At 53.6% G+C, this 23,417-nt stretch overlaps 1 protein-coding gene across 2 annotated transcripts; it reads left to right on the top strand.

Annotated features, from left to right (window-relative positions):
* Positions 1–331: 331 nt before the first annotated feature.
* LOC102945523 (short transient receptor potential channel 2) lies at positions 332–23,024 on the top strand. 2 transcript variants are annotated; one of them, XM_043526981.1, is made up of 13 exons: positions 332–1,259; positions 5,719–6,411; positions 7,143–7,346; positions 7,793–7,957; positions 8,669–8,843; positions 10,362–10,562; positions 11,257–11,419; positions 14,926–15,018; positions 15,700–15,892; positions 16,867–16,994; positions 19,547–19,616; positions 19,861–19,993; positions 21,043–23,024. In XM_043526981.1, exons 1-13 carry the CDS (start codon positions 1,245–1,247, stop codon positions 21,423–21,425), a joined length of 2,616 nt encoding a protein of 871 aa, XP_043382916.1. In that variant the 5' UTR covers positions 332–1,244; the 3' UTR covers positions 21,426–23,024. The 2 variants fall into 2 exon arrangements, with proteins under 2 accessions (XP_043382916.1, XP_037767870.1); XM_037911942.2 differs by lacking the exon at positions 332–1,259 and having other exon boundaries at positions 4,656–6,411.
* Positions 23,025–23,417: the final 393 nt, after the last annotated feature.

Here is a 23,417-nt window from a genome sequence, read left to right as displayed (position 1 = left end):
GTGCGATGCTGTGGCCTGAAAGGCTAATGCAATCCCTAGGATGTATAACCAGGGGAATCTCGAGTAGGAGAAGAGAAGTTATTTTACTTCTGTGGTTGGCACTTGTGTGAGCACTGCTGGAATCCTGTGTCCGGTTCTGGTGCCCCCAATTCAAGAAAGATGTTGCTACATTGAAGAGGGTCCAGAGAAGAGCCACAAGAATGATTAAAGGATTAGAAAACCTGCCTGATACTGATAGATTGAGCTCCTTGCGTCTGTTTAGCTCAACTAAGAGAAGGTTGAGGGGCGACTTGATCACAATCTATAAGTACCTACCTGGGGAACAAATATTTAATAATGGGCTCTTCACTCTGGCAGCAGCCTAAGGTCTAACATGATCCAATGGCTGGAAATGGAAGCTAGACAAATTCAGACCAGAAACAGGGCGTGAATTCTTAACAGTGAGTGTATTGGACCAATTTACCCAGGGTCAGGGTGGCTTCTCCATTACTGACGATTTTAAAATTAATAGTGGTTGTTTTTCTAAAAGCTCTGCTCTAGGAATTATTGAGAGGCAGTTTTCTGTCCTGTGCTGTACAGGGGGTCAGACAAGGTGACCACAATGACCCCTTCTGGTCTTGGAATCTGAGAGAAACTCGGATACCGAATGTGAGGGATGTACTCCAGCAGCCAAACCCATCCTCTTAATACTCTCCGGAGAGGTCTGTTGCATCTAAGCAAGGAGTTCATTTGCTGCAGGGAAAGGATTAGGGTGTGAAAGTGACTGACAGACAGAGGAAAGAAAAACAACCAAAGAAAAACACCTGTAGTTTCCCCGCAGCAGCGTGGGAGGGCGGTTGCTGCTGCCCTCGTTAATTTCGCCCTCTGGGTGCCTGGAGCGGCCCTGCTCTCTGGAGAAGGGGCAGGTGGGTCCTGCTGCTCTTACCTGGTCATACCCGTGCCAGGGACAAACAAGACTTCATCTCTTCCCAGAGCTCTGGAGGGTGAACGGAGGGAGGAAATAAGACGCCAGCTGCTGTCCAGGTGGAGGGAGAAGGGCTGGAATTGGAGCTTTCTGGGCTGAGATGTGGCACAGTTTGGGACTTCATTTTGTGGATGTGAATGGCCTTGGGCACTGGCTCTGAACCAAAGCTTCTCCCACGGGTGACCTGGTCCCAGAGCATCCTCCAGCCCTCCCTCCAGCTGGCTGCTTCTAGGCAAGAAGCGACCGGCGCAGCGGAGTGGTCTGCTGACCAGGGCTGGCCATGGAAGGCGTCATGGTGAGTAACAGAGTTCTCTCTGTAACAGCCCTGCCGTGCTGAGACCCGCCCTGCCTGTCCTGTACGCAGCGCAGTGTTGGGGCCACATGTGGGGTAACGCTCCGAGGAGGAGCAGGGAAAATTGGTTGCCCAGTAGGAAGGTTGAACAGCATGGTGCTGGCCACTTAAGAGGGGCTGCTCCTTAGAGAGGGTCCTTGGCTCCGGTCTCACCCTGTCTATGGCGCGTGGGTGGCACACACAGACCAGTGGCTGAGAAGCCCTTTAGTGCATGATCTTCAGAGTGCTTTGTGAGAGGCCCTCTCGTGGGTCCCTCTGCTTTCCCCACAACCCGACAGCTGGCTGTAGAGCTCCGTGGAGCGGCCAGTGACCTAGGAACCGGAGCAGGAGAACCCTGGGGCGAGGAGTTGGTAAAAGCTGATGGTCTGTTCAGAGCTGCGCCAGGCCTACTTTAGACCTGGGCGGGCATGCAGGAGAGTTGGAAAAGGATTGGGAAGCACAAAGGAATCAGTTGGACTGGGCATGAGGGGAATGCAGTTGGCTGGGGAACCAGGACCACCTCTCCTCCCCATTATATCCTGGGTTCCCCTGCCCTGCGCTCTTGGCTTTCCCTGGGGTTCAGTTACAGAAGCGCTCTTGGGCATTTAAAAGATGGAGTGGGGCAAGAGAGAGGCATGGATGATGCCGGGATGGGCAATGGTTTCTGCACCAAGTCTGAGACCACACGAGACCAAGCCATCAATGGAGTTGCAGCAGGCGTGGTCTGGCCCCTCAAATCCCTGGGTTGAATCATATCACAGCTGGCTCAGCCCTTCATCCTTCCAAGGGGCTGCAGAGGTACTGGCTTCCAGGCAGTGCACAGTGTGTGGCTGGATCCTGCTGGTTCCACCTAGGTGTTAAGGACCCAAGGGGAGGGAGGTGCAGTCAGTTGATCTGGGAGCTAGGAACTCCTGCCTTCTAATCCCATCTCTGCTGCTAAATCATTTGCCTCTTTTGCGCCTTGATCTCCCCATCTCTCAAATGGGGCCAGTGAACTACTGGCCAGGCCTGGGGTGAGTTTTAAGGGTTTGATATTGGTAACATGCTTTGAATTCATGCTTCTATGTGGTGGGGATTTGCTCAGGAACCCTTATTCAAAATATCCCCCACCCTGCAATGCACACATTTTTACTGTGCTCTGCTCAGCTGCTTCCCTCCACCCCAGAGGTGGCTGCATTGTAGTGATGCTGTATCTTACACATCAAGGTGCTTTGGAGTCCATCTGGACAGGAGCATCTATAGAAATATAAAATAAATGTTTTGTTCTGTGTATTTAGTTACTGTTAATAACCAAACCCCGGAGGTGAAAATATTAATCAGTCACACTCAAAAGAAGCGGCGGCTACTGCAGAAACTCTGGGGTTAACAGGAAAGCTACTTCTCTCTGTCTGTTTGTGTGACAGGTAAAGATACAACAGCTTAGCCATCTGAGCAGCTGCCCCCCTGAACATGGGACATGCTTTATTGCAATCCCAGACTGTACCTCTGTCCTTCCCCACTGACCTGCTTGTATGTCATGTGCAAGTGACTGAGATGAGGTATACTGAGGTTCAGGGCTGTGAGAAGTTTATGGAGGGGATGGTCTGATAAGACTGCCTACAATGGCACGTGGCCCATCGGTGACTGCTAGTAGCAAATATCCGCAACTGCCAGTGATGGGACACTAGATGGGGAGGGCTCTGAGTTACTACAGAGAATTGTTTCCCAGGTGTCTGGCTGGTGGGTCTTGCCCATATGCTCAGGGTTTAACTGATCCCTGTATTGGGGGTCAGGAAGGAATTTCCCCCCAGGTCAGATTGGCAGACACCCTGGGGGGGTTTCGCCTTTCTCTGCAGCATGGGGCAGGTGTCACTTGCTGGTTTGAACTAGTGTAAATGGTGGATTCTCTATAACTTGAAGTTATTTAAACCATGATTTGAGGACGTCAGTAACTGAGCCAGAGTTTGGGGTTCTGTGGCTTGTGATGTGCAGGAGGTCAGAATAGATGATCACAGTGAATCCTTCTGGCCTTAAAGGCTGAGTTAATTACAATGATCTCCCCATGCCACACTTATGTATAGCGCTACTATAGCCCATTTAGATCTCTGACATTCTCGGAGTTTCATTTCCCTCTTTTTACAGATGAGGAAACTGAGGCACAGAACAGGGACGTGACTTGCCCAACACCTAGTGAGTGAAATGCAGAGCTGGGAACTGAACCTAGCTCTCCTGACTTCTCTGATCATTTAGCCAGTGTGACAGGCTGAATTATTTTCAAGCCAGAGCTCCTTTGCAACTAGTTCCTTGCAAATGTTCGATTACCAAGCTGAGTTGGTTAGTTCTGATTGGGTGCTGAAGTCACATAGCATTGTTTCTCTTGCCTGATTGGATGAGCCTCACTCTCACAATCAGGTGCCTGGTGCAGATAGTCCCATGGAATTCACTCCCCCTCACCTCTTCTGTTCCTTGTACATATTCTTAGGCAGTGGGCACGACAGGGACTTAGATATGAACCAAATGATACAACCTGTTCCCATCCACCCGGCAGGGTTTGAACCTCAGAATACCAGTTCCACAGTATAGTACAGCCCCCTACCACTTGAGCTAAAGCAGTGACTCCATTTGCTGGCAGTGGTGGTAGGCTGTTATCCTTCAGGTGGACCAGTCTCTAGAGGGGCTGTACCCAGATCTTTGTCACTGTGAATGCCAGCAAGACGTTTTCTGAGCTGTTCTCCCCACCGCAGGCTGTTGCTGCATCTGGCAGGGCCCTTCTGAGCAGCTGTTCGTGATCCCGTCACCCAGCCTCCACCTTGTTTTTCTTCTCTTTAAAGAGCATCACTGGCTGGTTTCCAGCCCCATTTGGCTCTAATGCAGTCGAGGTGCTGTGAAATATCCAAGCTGTGAATTCAATCAGGCGTGCTTAATGAAACCTGGGGAGTTAATTAGCCAGCAGGTAATTAGCACCACCACATCTCTCCTGAGGCAGCATGTGTTGTGTTAAGCAGGGAGCTGCAACCTCTGAGCCTGGAAGGGGAGGATTAATGGAAAGAGAGGTTCCCAGCCAGCAGCAGGTCTCTCTCATCCCCCATTCCAACATACTTCTGCTTCCTGCCAATGCTGCTGCTCTGCAGAGAGAGCAGCAGCGAGGAGCCAAGGGGGTGAGGCTGGGTCTGAAAAGAGCTGCTGGGTCCAAAAGGAGAGAGCGCGGTGGGTGAGCAGGCCTGTGATGGCCTGGCTACCTGGTGGAATTTCAGTTCCCTGACTCGGGTTCTGATGTCTTGTGTGCAAGGCCCTGGACAGGGGTTTGCCTCGGCTGTGGGGGCAAGATCTTGTGCACGTCCCTTAATCTCTCTCCCCATCTGTAAAGGGGAAGAATAAAGCTTCAGCTTCCTCTCTCTGTCTTATCCCTTTAAGCTGTAAACTCTTGGAAGCAGGGACTGGCTCTTGCTGTGTGTATGTACAGCGCCGAGCACAGGGGGGCCCAGGATCTCACCGGGGGCCTCTTAGCACTGAGGTTAAAAAAAATAACAACAATCCATGGTGGCAAGGGCTGACGGTATGCGGGACAGAAGGGAAAGTTCAAGCCAGCCCAGCCTCCCTCTGGCAGCAGCAGCCCGGCCCCCCTAAATGGGAAAGAACCACTGGATGTCAGAAGCTCCAGTCTGTATCCTTGAGCCAAATTCATTGTTGGGTAGCTCCAACCAAGTGACCGCCGTGGGGAGGGGCTGGGTTCTGCTCTCAGGTACGTCCCTGGAGTAATTCCACAGACGTCAGTGGAGCGACTCTGGCTTCACTCCAGCATAACTGAGAGCCAGATACATCCAGGTTAGATGAGTCTGCGAGTTCTCCAGGAACACCCGCCCTGCAGACCTCAGGATGCTACTAGTTACTCATAGGAGGGATATGCCCTGATGGCTAAATCAGGCGACTGAGATTCAGGACCTCTGGGCTCCTCTCTGGGAGGAAAAGTGCTCTAGTGGCTAGAGCAGCAGGTGGAATTCAGAATACCTGGGTGCAGCTGGCTACGCTCCAGGGACTGGGGTTCACAGGGCATTTTGGTGTTTGTTCCAATTTGGAATGAAAGCAAATTTACTGAAATTTCCTGGCAACCTGGAGATCCCTAAAAATTCCATTTCTAAACCCCCACACTGTGGCCTTTGCGAAAGGGCATGTGAAATTGACCCTCCGTGGCTGCTATTGACGAGCACGTGTGAAACTGATGAGACCATCAGTTTTGCTCAGCTGCTCAGCAGAAAGGAGCTTGCCATTTTCAGGCAGCCCAAGCCCCAGCTCTAGCCAGGGTTCTGGCAGCTTGTGGGCTCCTTTCCAAGGAGCTGGTGCGCTGTTTTCTGTGAGCCTGCCAGGTCCCCAGCCCTGGCTGCAGCTGGGGGTTACACAGAGGCTTGCCCACCACTGTGCCCTGCTGACTCTCTGCCCCTCGCAGCAACCCAACTGGAGGGAGATAGTCAACAAGAAGCTGAAGTTTCCCAGCGAGCTCCTCGACGCCATCCAGGAGGGGGACCTGTTGCAGGTGCAGCAGCTGCTGCAGGGGAGTGACGGGATCCTGCAGCAGCAGGCCGATGGCGAGGACCGTGCATGGCGGGAAGCCCTCAACCTGGCCATCCGCACGGGCAGTGGGGAGATCACCGGGGCCCTGCTGCGCTATGTTAAGTTCGACTTCCGCCAGATCCATGAGGCCCTGCTGGTCGCCGTGGACACCAACCAGCCCCAGGTGGTGAAGATGCTGCTGGACCGGTTGGACCAGGAGAAGAGCATCAAGATGGACATCAAGTCCTTCTCCCTGGCCTTCTTCGACCACTCCATCGACAATGCCTGCTTCGCCCCCGGCGTGACGCCGCTCACCCTGGCCTGCGAGAAGGACCTCTATGAGATCGTGGACATGCTGGTGCGGAAAGGCCACTCCATCCCCCGACCGCACAAGATCTCCTGCACCTGCCTGGAGTGCAGCAACGGCCGCACGTATGACCTGCTCAAGTTTTCCCTCTTCCGCATCAACACCTACAAGGGCATCGCCAGCCGGGCCTACCTCTCCATCGCCAGCGAGGATGCCATGCTGACCGCCTTCAAGCTCAGCCGGGAACTGCAGCGCCTCTCCTGCAAGGAGCCAGAGTTCAAGGTGAGGCTCTCTGCAGTCTCCATGCTGAGGCTGGGGTCTTGGTTCCACTCTCCGTCCGTCCTTGTTCTGCGGGTAGCCGCGGTGCTGCACTCAGAATACAGGGTTCCACCTCCCATGGGGTGATGGGTCTGCAGGACCCAGGGAGTGAAGAGAGGCATCTGGTATAGGCAGGTGCAACATGCTAGACTTCAGTGGAGTTACACCTGCTTCTACCAGCTCTGAATTTGGACCCTGGGGGTTTAACACAGTCATCGTCCCTCCCCAGTGTGAGCCAGGAGTCGGGGGGAGAGGGGGAAATGACTTTTGCTTCCCCCTGATTCTACTCCAGGGAGATGTTCAAACATGTGCATCGTGGCATCCACAGGAGCTGAATCCTCTGTTGAACCTGGCTGAGATATTTGCCTCTCTTCCACCCTGCAGCAGGGAGTTCTACAGGTTAATTGTCCATATGTAAATGTGTGGCCCTCTCATTCTGAGCACCCCTTGTTGTGCTGTTATGGGAGGCGCCCCGCAGAAATGGCCCCTATAGACTACGGTCATACAGTCATAGAATGTAAGGCTGAAAGGGACCTTGAGAGGTCACCCAGTCCAGCCCCCTGCACGAATAAAGGAGGCAAAGCCATGACCAACCAGAGACAAAGGGCACAAGGAAAACCCTTGCAGCAGTAGAAGGTGATGGGACCTTTGCTCAGGTATTGTCCCCTTGCCCCCCACCTGTCTCCCTCCTGCAGCCAGAGTACCTCAGCCTGGAGCTGCTGAGCCAGGAGTTCGCCTTCGAGCTGCTGGGGATGTGCCGTAACCAGAGCGAGGTGACAGCTGTGCTGAATGACCTGGGGGACAGCGAGGAGGAGGAGAAGCTGGACAGCCAGGCCTTCGAGGAGGGCATCCCCAACCTTGCCCGGCTCCGGCTGGCCGTCAACTACAACCAGAAGAGGGTGAGTCCAGGAAGGAGACTAGGAGGCTTTGGTGTCCCTAGGCAGCACTGAGCCAATACCCCAGCGGAGGACTAGGGGGTGCTGGAGGCACAATCTTTCAGATGAGATGTCATCCGGGAGTCAAGGTGTGAACCCTGGAGTCCTGGTTCCAGGGTGCACCATTCCTCTCTAAATTCCCCCCTTAAATATCACTTGGATGTGGGATCATCCTTCACCCCATGCCTGTAGCTTTTGTTTAGTGAAGCTATGCAGCAGCTAAACCATGTGCCACCCCAGAGGTGGCTGCATGTCACTGGTAGGTGAGGGCTCCTTAGAGACAGTGTGCCTGTGTACGGCTTTGGGACCTTTTGGGCTGAAAGGGCTGGGGCAACAGAAAGCTACCAGTGGTTATAAATATTTTTGTTCCCACCTGACTGACTTCCTCCCCCTGTGTCCTTCTGGATCAGTTTGTTGCCCATCCCGTCTGCCAACAAGTGCTGTCGTCCATCTGGTGCGGGAACCTGTCAGGCTGGCGTGGGAGTAACACGCTCTGGAAGTTCTTTGTCTCCTGTTCCATCTTCCTGACCGTGCCCCTTCTGTGCTTGTTGTACTGGATTGCCCCGAAGTCGCGGGTAAGCAGCCTTCCAGGCCACGATGGGACCCAACAAGGGGGCAGAGTCTCCCACATCTGCTACTGCAGGGTTCTGACACCTCCTTCTGGACCCTCAAGAGACCAGAGACTGGCTAGAGAGACCTTGGGTCTTATCCAGGCTGCCAATCCCTACGTGCCCATGGAAACTTGATTGCAATTCTACTAATTTCTTTCCCTAGAACTGAGCCAACAGTGTGTGGGTGTGAATTATTCACCCATATCCCATGAATTTGAACTCCCCCATATTTGTGCCCCTTCTGAGTTCATTCTCCATTGTTCCAGCATGTCAGATTTGCTGCTGCAAATGCTCACGTAGGGGGAGTTTTATGCTTCCCCCTCGCTCAATTGTATGTCGCAAATTGGGCCCCGATCTGCGCGGGGAGATCCTTGCACAACACACTGGCTAAGCGTGCGTGGTGGCCTCCGCTAGCGGCAGCTTCGCTCTAGGGTAACAGCCTACTATTGCTGTCTGCTAATAGAGTCCCTCCGTTAGCTCTGTGTGGTGGTGCTGACGGCCCAAGGAGAGGCAGTCGCTGCGTCTGTGCAGCCCCCGCAGTGAGCTCCGTGGGTTCCAGCGCAGGCCAGGATGAGTGTGGGGCCGTGGGCCTCTGCCCTGCAGAAAGCGGGAATTGGCAGGTGTGGGACTCTTTGCAGCTCTGAGGCGTGACGCTGCCTGTGCATCCCTGGGCAGGTTGGCAAAATGCTGAAGATCCCAGTGATCAAGTTCCTCCTCCACTCGGCCTCGTACTTCTGGTTCCTGATCTTCCTGCTGGCGGAGTCCATAGTCCTGGAGCAGAAGCACCACATCTTCGTGGGACGCAATCAGACCCTGTGGGAGAACTCCCTGCACATGCTCTGGGTGGCTGGTAGGTTGCGGGAAGAATGCCTGGCGGGGAGGGGCGTTGGCAGGGGGCTACAAAAGCACAGGATTCAAGGAGAAGCAGGTGGCTGCTGCTGTCTTAAGCAGGGTGTCTAAGCCCTGTGTCAACTGTCTGCACCCCAGGGAATCCCACCCTCTGGGAGCAGCCCCCCCGCTCCCCCAATCCCTCTAGGCACTGCCACCCCCCAATCCCTCTGGGCGCAGCTCCCCCCGAATGTCTATGGACGCAGCTCCCCCACCTCTGAATCCCTCTGGGCACAGCCCCCCTGCCTCTGAATCCCTCTGGGCGCAGTTCCCCCCAAATGTCTATGGGCGCAGCTCCCCCACCTCTGAATCCCTCTGGGCGCAGCCCCCCACCTCACCCCTGAATCCCAATGTGTAGTAGCGGGGGCCGATTCAAGAGCCGTGAAGGGGGTTTCCCTCTCCACGGTTGATCGAATTTTTGCTGCCTCTGCTGAGCCGGCCAGCACGGGGCCTGTGGCGGTTCCTAGGGGGACATGCGCCTGCCTGGGACTGGACCGAGACCTCTCACTGACCGCGCTGAAGCCAGCACAGAGGCAGCTGCTGTTAATAATCTTCAGTTCCAAATCCAGCCCCTCGAAGGGCTTTGTGTCCCTAAGTTTTCTCAGCTCCTACGTAGACAGGAGGTTTCAGGGCAGATAGACCTGGGGAGGGAAATCAGCCTCCTGCAGGCGACACTGTCTGTACGTGCAGGGCCCCAGGGCTCTGGGGAAGAGAGAACAGCTGGGTGGAGCTGGCTCGACAGGAATGAGTTGGGTGGATGGTTTCCCTGGCCGTGGTATGATGCGATAATCAATTAGCTCTGAAGGGAGCCGCACTCTCCCATTGGAACCGGCTGAGCTGAGCCCCGAGGGTCGGAATCCGCCTGTGAGCACCAGAAGTGATCGCCTGCTGCAGGCTACCTGCTCCCGGGGTTGTTTTTGTTTTTCAGCCCGGTGCCCAAAGGGTGGCTGGATGCAGGCGGCGGGAGGGGATTCAGAGAAGAGCAGGGATGGGGGTGAAAGGGCCGGAGGCGTCGATCCGTGGGGATGGGATAAGAGAACGAAGGGCCGGATGCTGCATCCATTGCAGTCAATGGTGAAACCCTCCCCATGGGGGCAAGGCTGAGCGCTGGGTCGGTCTAGGGTCTGGGAGTGGCCTGCAGATCTCTCCAGGGTGCGAATCCCCAGAAGGGGAAAGAGAATTTGGAGGGGGGCGTATGGGGTCGTCGCTAGGGGTCGTCATGACTTTTATCGTGGAGGTCCCAGCTGCGATCAGGAGCCCGCTGTGCTGGGTGCTGTACGAACACGCTGCCCGGGGGAGCTGACGGGGCAGAGAGGCAAGGCAGACAAGAGGGGGAAGAAGGAAGGATGATTCCTCCTCCCCCCCTCCCCGATTTGCAGAGGGGGAAGCTCTGCCCAGAGGCTGAATCCAACCCACCCCCTCGGGAGGTATCTGCCAGAGGGGGCTTGGTGCTCACGCTTTGCCCCCCCACCCCGGTCAGGCTTCTTCTGGTACGAGTGCAAGGAGGTGTGGATCGAGGGGCTGCGCAGCTACCTCCTGGATTTGTGGAACTACCTGGACATCGTCATCCTCAGCCTGTACCTGGCCTCCTTCACGCTGCGGGTGCTGGTCGCCGTGAGGGGCCACCTGCACTGCCTGGACGCCCCTTCCTCGCCGGGGTGCTACTACTTCACCAGAGCCAGTGAGCAGCCGCGGCTGGGGCGCCCCGGCTTTAATCTCGGCCTCCCTCCGCCCCCTCCAGCTGCTGGCCCGGCCCCGCTCCTCCCGCTCGGCATGGCTAGTGCTACACATTCGTCCCCAGAATGGGCACTGCATGGCCTTGCTTCACCCCACCCTGCCCCACTGATGGGCCTTGGCCTTGCCCCGCAGACAAACCTCTCTCCGGGGGACAGGAGCTCTCTGTGGCCTATTCGCTCCTTGGCCTCTTACCAACAAGGAGGCCTGTCAGTGCTGGCAGGGACAGCGGTTTTGCCACCGGCTTTGGATCATTTCCCCCCGCCCCCCCGTTCCCCCCCGAGCCGAGCCATCCCCTCTGTGAAACCTCCGCATACCCTGCTTTGAAAGATTTCCCTTTCCAGCTCACAGCCGGACCTTTTCCTCCCTCCGGAGCCTTCCAGACCCCAAGCAGCATGTTCAGCCGCAAGTTACTGGCTCAATGACAATTATAGGCACTTTTATATGGCAAGTCGGTGTCATTATCCTCATTTTACCGATGGGGAAACTGAGGCATGGGGCAGGACAAGGACTCACTCAGCAGGCCAGTGACGGAGCCAGGAATAGCCCTCAGTCCCCACACCCTATCCACTAGGCCACACAATGAAGGTCCCCCCACCTTTCCGGCCCTGTGTCTCTGAGGTTCCTCTCCCCGTGTGCAGGACGGCACGAGTGGCAGCCCGAAGACCCCCAGTTCGTCGCCGAGGTGCTGTTTGCGGTGACCAGCATGCTGAGCTTCACCCGCCTGGCCTACATCCTCCCCGCCCACGAGTCCCTGGGCACCCTGCAGATCTCCATCGGGAAGATGATCGACGACATGATCCGGTAGGGGCTGAATCCCCTCCACCCCCGCCACCTTGGGGTCGCCTCCCACCCTGCGGCCCCATCAGACCATCCCTAAATGGAGCCAGATGGTGGGTCTAGGCCGCGGTGCGTGAATGCCTCCCAGTAATGTGGTGCTAAGCTCCGTCTGCTCTCGCTGATGTCACGAGCCAGGCCCAGAGAGGAGGCCCTCCCCCTCCCCCGGCGTATCTAGCGCAGGCCGCTGGCGGTGCGCGCTGCTGGCCCATGCTACGATGCTACGGGGACAGGCACAGGCTGAGGATCGGAATAGGACTGGAGAGGCCCAGCAGAATGCAGCGTTCGCTTTGCTGTGCGAGCCCCTCACAGCCTGAGGTCACGCGGGGGACATGTCCCTCCACCTGGCTATCGGGGTGTCCTGGGGGAATGAGCTAGGGGGCTAGCACCCCGTATTATCCACTGGCAGCTGCCTTGCATGTTGCTCTGGCAGGATGTCTTAGCCCCGTCCCTGTGGATCCACGTCCGCGGCTTGGTCTACACTTAGATTGCCGTAGCTACATCAAAACCCGGGGTGTGAAAAAAAAACCCCACCCCCCTGACCGAGACCCCTGTGCCAGCCTACCCCCGGGCACAGGTCCACCTAGGTCCAGGGAAGAACGCTCGTGGAAGCAGTGTTACTACGGGCGAGGGAAAACCCCTTCCGTGGCTGACAGCCTCATCTCCACTGTAGGGTTATGCTGGCAGAGCTGCGGTGGCGTAGGGTCTAAACTAGCTGTTCCCACTCATGAAAGATCTTGGAGTCATTGTGGACAATTCTCTGAAATCATCCACTCAGAGTGCAGCGGCAATCAAAAAAGCGAACAGAACGTTGGCACTCGTTAAGAAAGGGGTAGATAATAGGACAGAAAATATCATATTGCCTCTATATAAATTAGAGCTGTCAATTAATCGCTGTTAACTCACGTGATTAACTCAGAAAAATTAATCGTGATTAAAAAAATTAATCGCGATTAATCACACTGTTAAACACTAGAATACCAATTGAAATTTATTAAATATTTTTGGATGGTTTTTCTATATTTTTAAATATATGGATTTCAATTACAACACAGAATACAAACTGTACACCCCTCACTTTGTATTATTTTTGATGACAAATATTTGCACTGTAAAAACGATAAACAAAAGAAAATACATTTTTCAATTCACCTCATACAAGTGCTGTCGTGCAATCTGGTTATCGTGAAAGTGCAAGTTACAAATGTAGGAGTTTTTTTTGTTACATAACTGCACTCAAAAAGAAACCAAGGTAAAACTTTAGAGCCTACAAGTCCACTCAGTCCTACTTCTTGTTCAGCCAATCGCTCAGATAAACAAGTTTGTTTACATTTACGGGAGATAATGCTGCCCACTTCTTAATTACAATGTGACCTGAAAGTGAGAACAGACATTCACATGGCATTGTTGTAGCTGGCATCGCAAGATATTTACGTGCCAGATGTGCTTAAGATTCATATGCCTCTCCATGCTTTGGCCATTGTTCCAGAGGATATACGTCTATGCTGATGATGCTTGTTAAAAAAATAATGCGTTAATTAAATTTGTGACTGAACTTGGGGGAGAATTATGTCCCTTGCTCTGTTTTACTCGCATTCTTCCATATATTTCATGTTATAGCAGTCTCCGATGATGACCCAGCACATGTTGTTGTTCATTTTAAGAACACTTTCACTGCAAATTTGACAAAATGCAAAGAAGATACCAATGTGAAATTTTTAAGATAGCTACAGCATTCGACCCAAAGATGCGGAAACTACAGAACCCAAACCACCAAAAAAGAAAATCAACCTTCTGCTGGTGGCATCTGACTCATGATGATGAAAATTAACGTGCATTGGTCTGCACTGCTTTGGATCGTTACCAAGCGGAATCCGTCATCAGCATGAACGCATGTCCTCTGGAATGATGGTTGAAACATCAAGGGACACGTGAATCTTTAGCACATCTGGCATGTAAATATTTTGCGACACCAGCTATAATAGCGCCATGCGAACGCCTGTTCTCACTATCGGACGACATTGTAAACAAGAAGCAGGCAGCATTACCTTCTGCAAATGTAAACAAACTGGCCTATCTGAGCGATTGGCTGAACAAGAAGTAGGACTGAGTAGACTTGTAGGCTCTAAAGTTTTCCATTGTTTTATTTTTGAATGCAGGGTTTTTTTGTACATAATTCTACATTTGTAGGTTCAACTTTCATGATAAAGAGATTGCCCGACAGTACTTGTATGAGGTGAATTGAAAAATACTATTTCTTTTGTTTTTTACAGTGCAAATATTTGTAATAAAAATATAGAGTGAACATTGTACACTTTGTATTCTGTATTGTAACTGAAATCAATATATTTGAAAATGTAGAAAACACCCAAAATATTTAAATAAATGGGATTCTATTATTATTTGACAGGATTCTATTATTAATGTTAATTGTGATTTTTTTTTTATTGCACGATTAATCACAATCTATTTTTTTTTAATTGCTTGACAGCCCTAATATAAATCCATGGTACACCCACCTCTTGAATACTGCGTGCAGATGTGGTCGCCCCATCTCAAAAAAGATATATTAGAATTGGAAAAGGTTCAGAAAAGGGCAACCAAAATTATGAGGGGTATGGAACGGCTGCCATATGAGGAGAGATTAATAAGACTGGGACTTTTCAGCTTGGAAAAGAGACGACTAAGCAGGGATATGATAGAGGTCTATACAACCATGACTGGTGTGGAGAAAGTAAATCAGGAAGTGTTATTTACCCTTTCTCATAACACAAGAACTAGGGATCACCAAATGAAATGAATAGGAAGCAGGTTTAAAACAAACAAAAGGAAGTATTTCTTCACCCAATGCACAGAACTCTGGACATGCTTTCTTGGAACTAACCCCAATAAACATCGTATTGTCTGAACTTCGGACTTCTGGTCTTCTGCTTTCTGTCTGCATGACAAGAACCAGAGGAGGGGCTGAAGGGAAAGCCCCCTAACAGTTGTGAAGGCCAAGACTATACCAGGGCTCAAAAAGGAACTAGATAAATTCATGGAGGATAGGTCCATCAATGGCTATTAGCCAGGATGGGTAGGGATGGCATGCATAGCCTCTGTTTGCCAGAAGCCGGGAATGAGCGACAGGGGATGGATCACTGGATGATTTACCTGTTCTGTTCATTCCCTCTGGGGCACCTGGCATTGGCCACTGTCGGAAGACAGGATACTGGGTTAGGTGGACCTTTGGTCTGACCCACTCTGGCCGTTCTTATGTATGCCGGCACAGTCTCCATAGTGTCAACGTACCAAAGGGTGAGGGGGGTAATTGGCTGGCTGAGACTGTGGCGGTGCTGGGGGTCGGGGCAGTGGTGGGTTTGTGCACTGGACACATCCCCACGATGAACAGGGCTTATCAGACTAGGGTCCTCTAGGTCAGGCCCCGTGGCTCCCTGCCTCTCTGATCTCTTCTCTGGGCTTTCCCCCCACAGGTTCATGTTCATCCTCATGATCATTCTCACCGCGTTCCTGTGCGGACTCAACAACACCTACGTTTACTACCGGGAGTCCCAGCGGCTGGGGAAGTACGGCCTCGCGCATCCAGGGCTCTCCCAGGGCCTCCCGGCTGGGCCAGATGCTTTGCATCGCGATGCCTGAGGCTGAGAGAAAGGGTCAAAGGTCCCTGCCCTATCCAGGCGATTCCCTGGCCCCTCTCTGGGCACACGCCAGCGACGTGAACGGGGGTTGTAGCGTGAGCGGGGAGCCGTGGGGCAGCACTTTGGGGTGCTCTGCTGATGAAGCCTGTGGTGGAATTGGGAAGCACGGTTTATTGGTAGAAGGGGATTCCGAGGAACCCTGTGGGGAGTGGTCTATGGGGAGAATGAAAGGAGCTGAAGATGGTGATGAGGACTCAGAGGGGATGTGATCAAGTGTTTGGGATGTCCGGGCACTTCGGGAGGGAGCGGGGTTGTGTGGGGCGCTGGTGGGGATTTAACAAGGAATAATGGGGTGAAAATATAGGTTGCATCTCAAGCAAACCTTCCTGGGGGCCCAGGTGGGTGCTGGCAAGTGTCTTCTGAAGGGTCCTGTAGAAGTTAGGACTTGCCCAGGAAGATCTAGTGGACACACAGGCCAATCCTGCATCACCTGGGGAGCTGCTGTTGATGTCAGTGGGGTCAGGATTGGGGCTGTCTCGTACACTTGTTAGGGTGGGGCATGCCCGGCTTGTAACCAGGCCCCACTCTTTGCTGCCCCCTTTCTGTCAGCTTCAATGAGACGTTCCAGTTCCTGTTCTGGACCATGTTCGGGATGGAGGAGTACAGTGTGGTGGACATGCCCCAGTATGCCCTGGCGGAGTTTGTGGGGTGGGCGCTCTATGGGATCTTCACCATCATCATGGTCATCGTCCTTCTCAACATGCTCATCGCCATGATCACCAACTCCTTCCAGAAGATCGAGGTGAGGGCCGCTGGGAGCCCCGCCAGAGTGCGCCTGCACCCCGGGCCCCGCCCTGAAGCAGAGTGACACCTTGGGGAATAGGCCTCCTCTTCCGCAGCTTCTCTTCTCCCTGGCAGTCCTCGCGCTGTTAAAATAACCAGCAATTGGGCAATTCCACTCAGCCTCCCCTAAATCTCCCTCCTTCCTCCTCCCCAAGGCCCCATCAAAATGCAGTCCCTGTTGTTTGTCGTATTCCTATGCGCTGTCGAGAGGGCTGTGGTGCCCCACCCCAGAAGTGGCTGCATTTCTCCCTTACACATGCACTGGAGGCCCTTTGCGTACAAGGGTGAAATTCCCCTCTGTGCAGCAGGTCCATATGAGTCCCTCTGCTGACGACCCTGCACCGGTCACAGCTCTTGCTTTTGCAGTGATGCCAGCTTCCCCACTGGGCCTAGCATGTGTCCTTTGGCTTGCAAGTACGTTCCTGTTCACCGTCCCTGAGCAAGCCTGCTCCTGCCTGGCCCGGCTGCAGACCAATGGCTGGTGCATGCTGGGGAAGGGTCCCTGGGTGCTCTCCTTAAGTGGATCAGGCCCCACCCGCCAACTGGGGATGCCCAGGTGTTGCACCAGCTAGCGCCACACCTGTGATCTCGTTGAGTTCCGCCCCACAGGGCAGCTAGTGCCCAGGAACCGAGCCGGCCTCCGTCCCAGAGCCTCAGCCCCACAGCTCTCCCTGGTGAGAGTTGTCCCTCTCCCCTGCATGTGCCAATGCTGTTCAATACAATTTCACCCGTTATATGGCACCAAAGTGGAGGGGAGAGGGCAGGTCATGAGACCGACCAGCTGGCTGTGCTCTGAGGGAATGGGGGCGACCATGGGGCTTCTAGAAAGCGGGTGGGAAGATCACATGAGGCCCCAAAGGTCTCTGATGGCCGCCCAACGCAGGAGGCCCCAGTGTAGATCGCAACCTGCTTTCCCCCCCGTTTGCTTTGCAGGACGATGCGGACGTGGAGTGGAAGTTCGCCCGCTCCAAGCTCTACCTGTCCTACTTCAGGGAGGGCCTGACGCTTCCTGTACCATTTAACATCGTTCCCACGCCAAAGTCCCTCTTCTACGCAGTCAGGTGACGTCCGCGCCACGGCAACGAGTCACTCTAGTACACGAGCAGCTCAGAGATGTTCGTCAGCTCAGCCTCACGAGCCAGGATAATCCCCATTGTACGGGTGGGAAACTAAGGCACAAAGTAACTTGCCCAAGGTCACACAGGCAGTCTGTGGTGGAGTAGGGACTTGAACCCACATCTCTTGAGTGCTCATCCAGGGCCCTAGATACCAGGCCATCTAGCCACTGGCGTTTCACGTTCTGGGGATCAACTGCTTTGCAAAGAGAGTCACTTCTGAGCCGAGCTGGCTGAACTGGTTTTGTTCAAATCTATTTTCAACCAAAAATGCCCTTTTTTTTTAAAACTATGACAAGTTGTGAGGAAAATATTATGGTGGGTTATTTTTGTAGAAGTTTTTCAGATTATTTCTGACCCAAAAAACCCTGAAAACTGAAAATGTTTTGGTTTTTTGCTGTCTGGTTTTTCCTTCTTTCTCTCCCTTTCCTCCTCATTTCAGTGGCAAAAGGGTGGGGAAAACATTAAAGTGGAACATTTGGAAAGTTTTCATGAATGATTTCAAGTAAATAATTGTTTTTCTTCTGAAATGTTTCTCCAAACGTACCTAGCGGTTTGTCAACCCGTTCTCCTGAGGAGACCTAGACAGGTTTGGAGAAAGGAACTAATGCAGGGAACGCTGGAGTGTTCCACAAAGGAAAAGCTTCTCCCTTGATGCAGCGGGTTAAGGGAGATGATTCAGATATTACTAGATTTGAAGGCCAGAAGGGATCATTAGATCATCTAGTCTGACTCCTGTAGGGCAGTGTTTCTTGACCTTTTCGATACCCAGGACGGGCTTGCTGCCGTGTGTCAGGGAAATCTCAGGGACTGGTGCCGGGCCACGGACCGGTCGTTGACTCTGCTGTATGGCACAAGGCAGAGGCTTTCACCCAGTTACCCCTGTACCGAGCCCAATAACTTGTGTTTCACTAAAGCATCTTCCAGAAAGGGATCTGGTCCCATTGGAAGACAATCATCATGAGACCGAGAATCTGCCACTTCCCTTGGGAGTTTGTTCCAATGGTTAATCAGCCGCACTGTTAAACGTTTGGGCCTTATTGCTAATTTGATTTGGTCTGGTTTTAGTTTCCAGCCATTGGTTCTTTTTCTGTCTAGATTAAAGACCCCTTTTCTACCTGGTATTTCCTCCCTGTGAAGGTAGCTATACACTGCAATCATGTCACCTCCCCTCCTTCTCTTTGACAAGCTAAAATCAGAGCGAGCTCTTTATCTCATGGTGAGCCGTTTTCTCCAATCCCTGAATCATTTTTGTGCTGTTTCTGCACCCTCTCCGATTTTCCAACGTCCTGTTTAAAATGTGGAAGCCAGCACCGGACGTGGTGTCAGTCCTGCATCGGGCTCGCCAATGTCACCTCCTCCCCCCACTGGCTGTGACTGAGCGAATGAACTGTGCCATGCTGCGGGCTGACTCCCCGAGAGCTGCCCTCGGGGTGACTTTGGCCCTGTCTGTCTGTCTGCGCTCTACCGAGCATGCCGGTTCCGTTGTATGTTTCAGCGCCCACGTCCCCATGCAGCCAGAGAAGAAAGCATTGGCTGCATTGATAACGGAAAACACTGCTGCCTCCCACTGGCTCTTGCCTACGTTAGAGACACAGAGTAGAGCTGCCACCCATCCGAGTTTTACCCGGACGATCCGGTTTTTGGCTTCTGGGTCTGGGTGCCGTTTAGGGTTGCCAAGTGCTCGGCGGAAAGTCAGGTCCGAAAGGGGACCTGGCAACCCTAAAGGGCACCGAACCAAAAGTCCGGTTACCGCGGGGTGGGGGGAGGCGCCAGGTTGTTAACCCATGCCAGCCCCTGCTCAGCTGGGGCCACCACCTACCTGCAGGCAGCAACTTGAGATGATCTACCAATTGACTGGGATGTGGGGGGGCGGGAGAGGAGTGAGCGTTGGGGCGGGACCTTGGGGGAAGAGGTGGAGAAGGGGCGGGGTCTCAAGGGATGAGGTGGGCAGGGCCTTGGGGGAAGAGGAGGGGCAGGGATGTGGCCTTAGGAGAAGAGGTGGAGAAGGGGTGGGGCCTCAAGGGATGAGGTGAGCAGGGCCTTGGGGGGCCGGTTACCAGCAATTAGAAAGGTGGCAATCCTAACACAGAGGCAGTCGCTAAAAGGCTCCTATTTGCAGCCCAGCGCCCAGCACTCACTGAAAAGACTCACTGCGGAGTGAAGCTTGTTCCCGTGGGCTCTAGTCCTCATGGCTTGTTGGCCGCAGTGCAGCTGGGGCTAGCAGACCGTCTCAGATCTGCGGCTTGGTAGCTGTCAAGGTTAAAAGTTAGGGGATAAAATCTCTTCTGAAGGGTGATGGGCCTGAACCTGAATCCTGGAATGGTTTGGATCTGAACATTGTGGCTAGGACTCATCTCTCCATTGGGCCAGAACCAGAAACCGGCTCCAGACTCCCCCAGATTTTGGATCCCTTTGGACCTGGATTCAGATTTTAACGTAGCATCCCCAGGGCTGGCTGTACTTTCCGATGACATGTGTCCTTTTGCATTCCCCAGGGGCATCTTCCGGTTCATTTGCTGCTCCAAACCCAAGAGACAACCGGATTACCCCCCGATTCCCACCATCGTAAGTTCCTTGTCTGTCTGCAGACCGAGCCCTGGGGAAAGTTACCTGGGCAATGAGACTGCTTTATCCTCAGCCTTGTGCTCCCCTGGAGTCCATGGCAAACTTCTTTTCCAGTCGTGTCCTGGACTGTAAAATGGTTGCTTGAAGAGGGCGAGCGAGCCCCCCGGCGTTGCAAGATGCCAGGTAAATGCTAAGCCGTGCTGGTACCCAGCGCCCACGTAACCCTGTTTCCCACCCTCTTCAGGTTAACACCGCCCTGGAGGACATCGGCCTGGGCGGGGAGAGCCGCCGTACCTATCGGCTGCAGGTCATCAAGGCTCTGGTGCAGCGCTACGTCGACACGGCCAGGCGGGAGTTTGAGGAGAGCAGGCGGAAAGGTAACCCTGCCACTGTGAGGGGCCTTGGGCACTGGTGAACCGCGGGCCCTCCTGTTCTCTGCCCGTGGCACGTCGAGCCTAGTCTGCTGTGGGCTGTGATACTCCAGTCTCATTCGGTTGCTGGGCTTAGCGTCTGGCTGCTGGGAGGGGCTGTGGCCTGTGATACACGGCAGCTCACACTGGACGATCTAGGGTCCTTTCTGGCCTTAAACTCTGTGACTCTATCTGGTAGCTCTGGAGAGCCCCCTCCACTCTGGCAAATGAGGAGGACTTGACTGGGACTCCATAATACAGTGGGGAAGGGAGGGAAGGAGAAATAGAGGGAAGAAGCGGGCAGGATGAGGGTCAGGAAGAAGCAGGTGTCACATGTCAGCAAAGTGTGGGCCACGTCCCCTTCTAGTGGCCATTTCCCTGAAGGATAACTGCCTACTACTGCTGCCATTTAGTGGAGTTACTCCTTTAGCTCAGGCAGTAATGGTCTGTGCTATGCTGCAGAAGGTCCATGTGGATGACCCATGTGGTAGAAGGACAGGGGCACCTGGAAGTTGGAACCCAACGTGCCCACGCTGCTCATCCACCCCAAGAACTGGCTCCACATGTGGGTGTGTCTAAGGGCAGAGATGGGGATCCTTGAATCTGATGAATGCTCTTGAGCCCTAAGAGAGACAATGTTTCCAGTATTTAGAAACGGATGTAATCTGTACCAGGCTCCCAGTTACACCAGTGTAAAAGCAGAGCTCAGTGGAGTGACTCCAGTTACACCAGTGTAAAAGCAGAGCTCAGTGGAGTGACTCCAGTTACACCAGTGTAAAAGCAGAGCCGTTGCGTTGAGCTCAGTGGAGTGACTCCAGAGTTACCCCTGCGTAGCTGAGATCAGAATCGGGCCAGTAAGCCAGCCTTGCTCCTGGGGCTGCCCCCAGGCGAGATGCACAAGGATGCCGCTTGCCGAGCGGGCGTGATGGTTACCAGTGGGCTGCGGTGGGTGCAAGGCGGGCGGGCTCTCCCCATAGCCCTGCGCTCACCTGGCCGTGCCTGTGCTTCGTTCCCAGACCTGGGGAACCGTATCACCGAGCTGAACAAGTCGGTGTCGCGCCTGCACGCGGAGGTGAAGTGCCTGCATCACAGCCCGCCTGCCCGCCCTGCCCCCGCCAGCCCTCTGGACGGGGCCAGCCCGCTGCACAGATACATCCTGCGGGTCCAGGACAACTTCCAGAACTTCAGCCAGGCCTCGGGCAGCTCCGGCCCGGGCTCCCCGGCCCAAGTGATGGTGCACCAGGACGGGGCTGCCGGGAACGACCCCCAGCCCTACCCCGAGGAGCTCTCCCTTGGCCCCCAGCACAAGATGTCTCTCGGGGAGGGGGACCGAGCTGGAGAGCCAGAGGACCCGAGTTCCCGTCCAGCAGAGGAAGCCGACTCCGGCCCCAGCCTCTAGCAGCTCAGGGCAACGTTTGCACGGCGGCCTGGAGCCAAGCAATAACAGCCACGCCCATCACGTCTAGTGCAGCCGAAGGATCCCAAAGCATGTTGTATGCTGCTCCTGCTGGCTTGTGCCCCAGCTCAAGCAAGCAGGGAGCTCGCTGCCTCTCCCACACGGGGTGGGGGTTGAAGCATGGTTGATGGTCCAGTCAGGCTCCTGGTCCACCAGGCAGCTGCTTTGATAGAGAGCAATGCCTGAGTAGCCGAGCTCCCCGCCCAGTCATTAGGCAGATGGGCTGTAGCACCAGCTAGGTTTCTTTTACTTTGAGTCAATGTTTATGTCAAGTCCTTGGGTGTTACAAACTGGGCCCCTGCAACTTGAATATAGAGTCCCGGAGAAAATACCTCCACCCACTGTGCCCACCACTGACGTGCTCCCCCCTCTTGGGTGCAATGAGGCAGCTGACTGACAGCGATTGTTTGTTTGATCGAGTGCTGCCTGGGTCACAGTGGAAAGGGAGAGAGAGAGAGCAAGGGCCAGATGATTTATTTGAAGCATGTCTGAGCAGGGGACTAGCCCAGTGGCACGGGACTAGCACAGGGCACTGTCATGCTGGGGATCCTGCCGCAGGGCCAGGCTGGGATTGCTGCAGGGTGCTCGGAGGGGGGTTGACTTGTCCTCTAGGGTCCAGCTCCATGTGATGCTGGAGCAGGACAGACAGGCTGCGGAGTGAGCTGTGTGCAGCTATTGTATAGACTGTCCCATGTAGCTGTCTGGGAGGGAAATCAAGGGCACTCCTAGAGACACCGAAGCCAGTCCCTGCCTTCCTGGCCTGCCAGCTGAGATCTTGCTCATAGTCTGTTATAGGTGCAATTCTGTGATCAGGAGGTAGCCAGTTAATGAACCCAGGCTGCCGCAGCCTTGAAGTGTGGTTCTGCTCTGACACGTGACTGGCCGTGTGTGTGTGTCTGTGTGTGTCTGTGTGTTTGTTTTTGGGGAGGGGGGGAATCCATGCTTGTTGTGGCTCAATGACTCCAGCTCAAACGGTTCAATTTGCGATAAGAAGAATATATTGCTTTGGGTTTTTTCTTTCCTCCTCTAATCGCCAGCTCCACAAATTCCCACTGGGATCTGAGTGTCAAGCTGGGTTCTCTTCTGCTTCTGTGTGCTCCTGGGAACATTTCCACGGAGGTCGGTGGGCTTAGGATCAAAGCCTTCAGCACATTTCTCACGCCAGTTTAGTTAGTGCCCAGCTGTGTCTGCTATAGAAGATTGACTAGCTAGATTCCTGAAGCCTGGGAGCTGTCGGGAAGTTTAGAAGATGTAATATTCAGACAGGCTCTGTCCTGGCTTCTGATCTGTAACTTGTTATTTGTAGCCCCAGAAAGTGTACTAGGTTCTGCCTGGGTCTTTAAAACAATGCACAGTGGAAGGGTCTAATAAATATCTTATCTCACCGTGGAAACAGGAGTGAATCAAGCCCCACTTTGTGTCTTTAACGCCTTGTATTCACATTGTAGAATAAACTATTGCTTGGTCCCAATAAATACAGCAACCCTGTCTTGCACTGCTGTGTCACTCGTCACTGGGGAAGGTTGTAACGTTGCACAAGTGGATTCTGCAGTCCTAAAGCGAGATCTCCATTGGGAGTGGAGGCTGCAGGGTAAGGTAGGGGCTTGGTTTGGAAGACCATCTCCCAACCCTTTTTTGCTCAGCTGGGACCCACTGTGAGCAGATTGATGCAGGATCTGGTGAGTGACAAGTTAGATCCAGCGATGAGGGCCCTGGGCTGGGAATCAGGCGACCTGCGTGATTTTCAAATACATGGATTTCATTACAACACAGAATACAAAGTGTAGACCGCTCACTTTATATTATTTTTTATTACAAATATTTGCACTGTAAAAAAAGATAAAAGAAATGGTATGAGGGGAACGAAACATACAAGTACTGTCGTGCAATCTCTTTATTGTGAAAGTGCAACTTACAAAGGTAGATTTTTCTTTT

Source organism: Chelonia mydas, chromosome 1 (genome assembly GCF_015237465.2).
Source record: "Chelonia mydas isolate rCheMyd1 chromosome 1, rCheMyd1.pri.v2, whole genome shotgun sequence".
Classification (NCBI taxonomy): Eukaryota; Metazoa; Chordata; order Testudines; family Cheloniidae; genus Chelonia; species Chelonia mydas.
The sequence above is the reverse complement of the archived record's forward strand: the minus strand, read 5'-3'. Positions and strand labels throughout refer to the sequence as shown.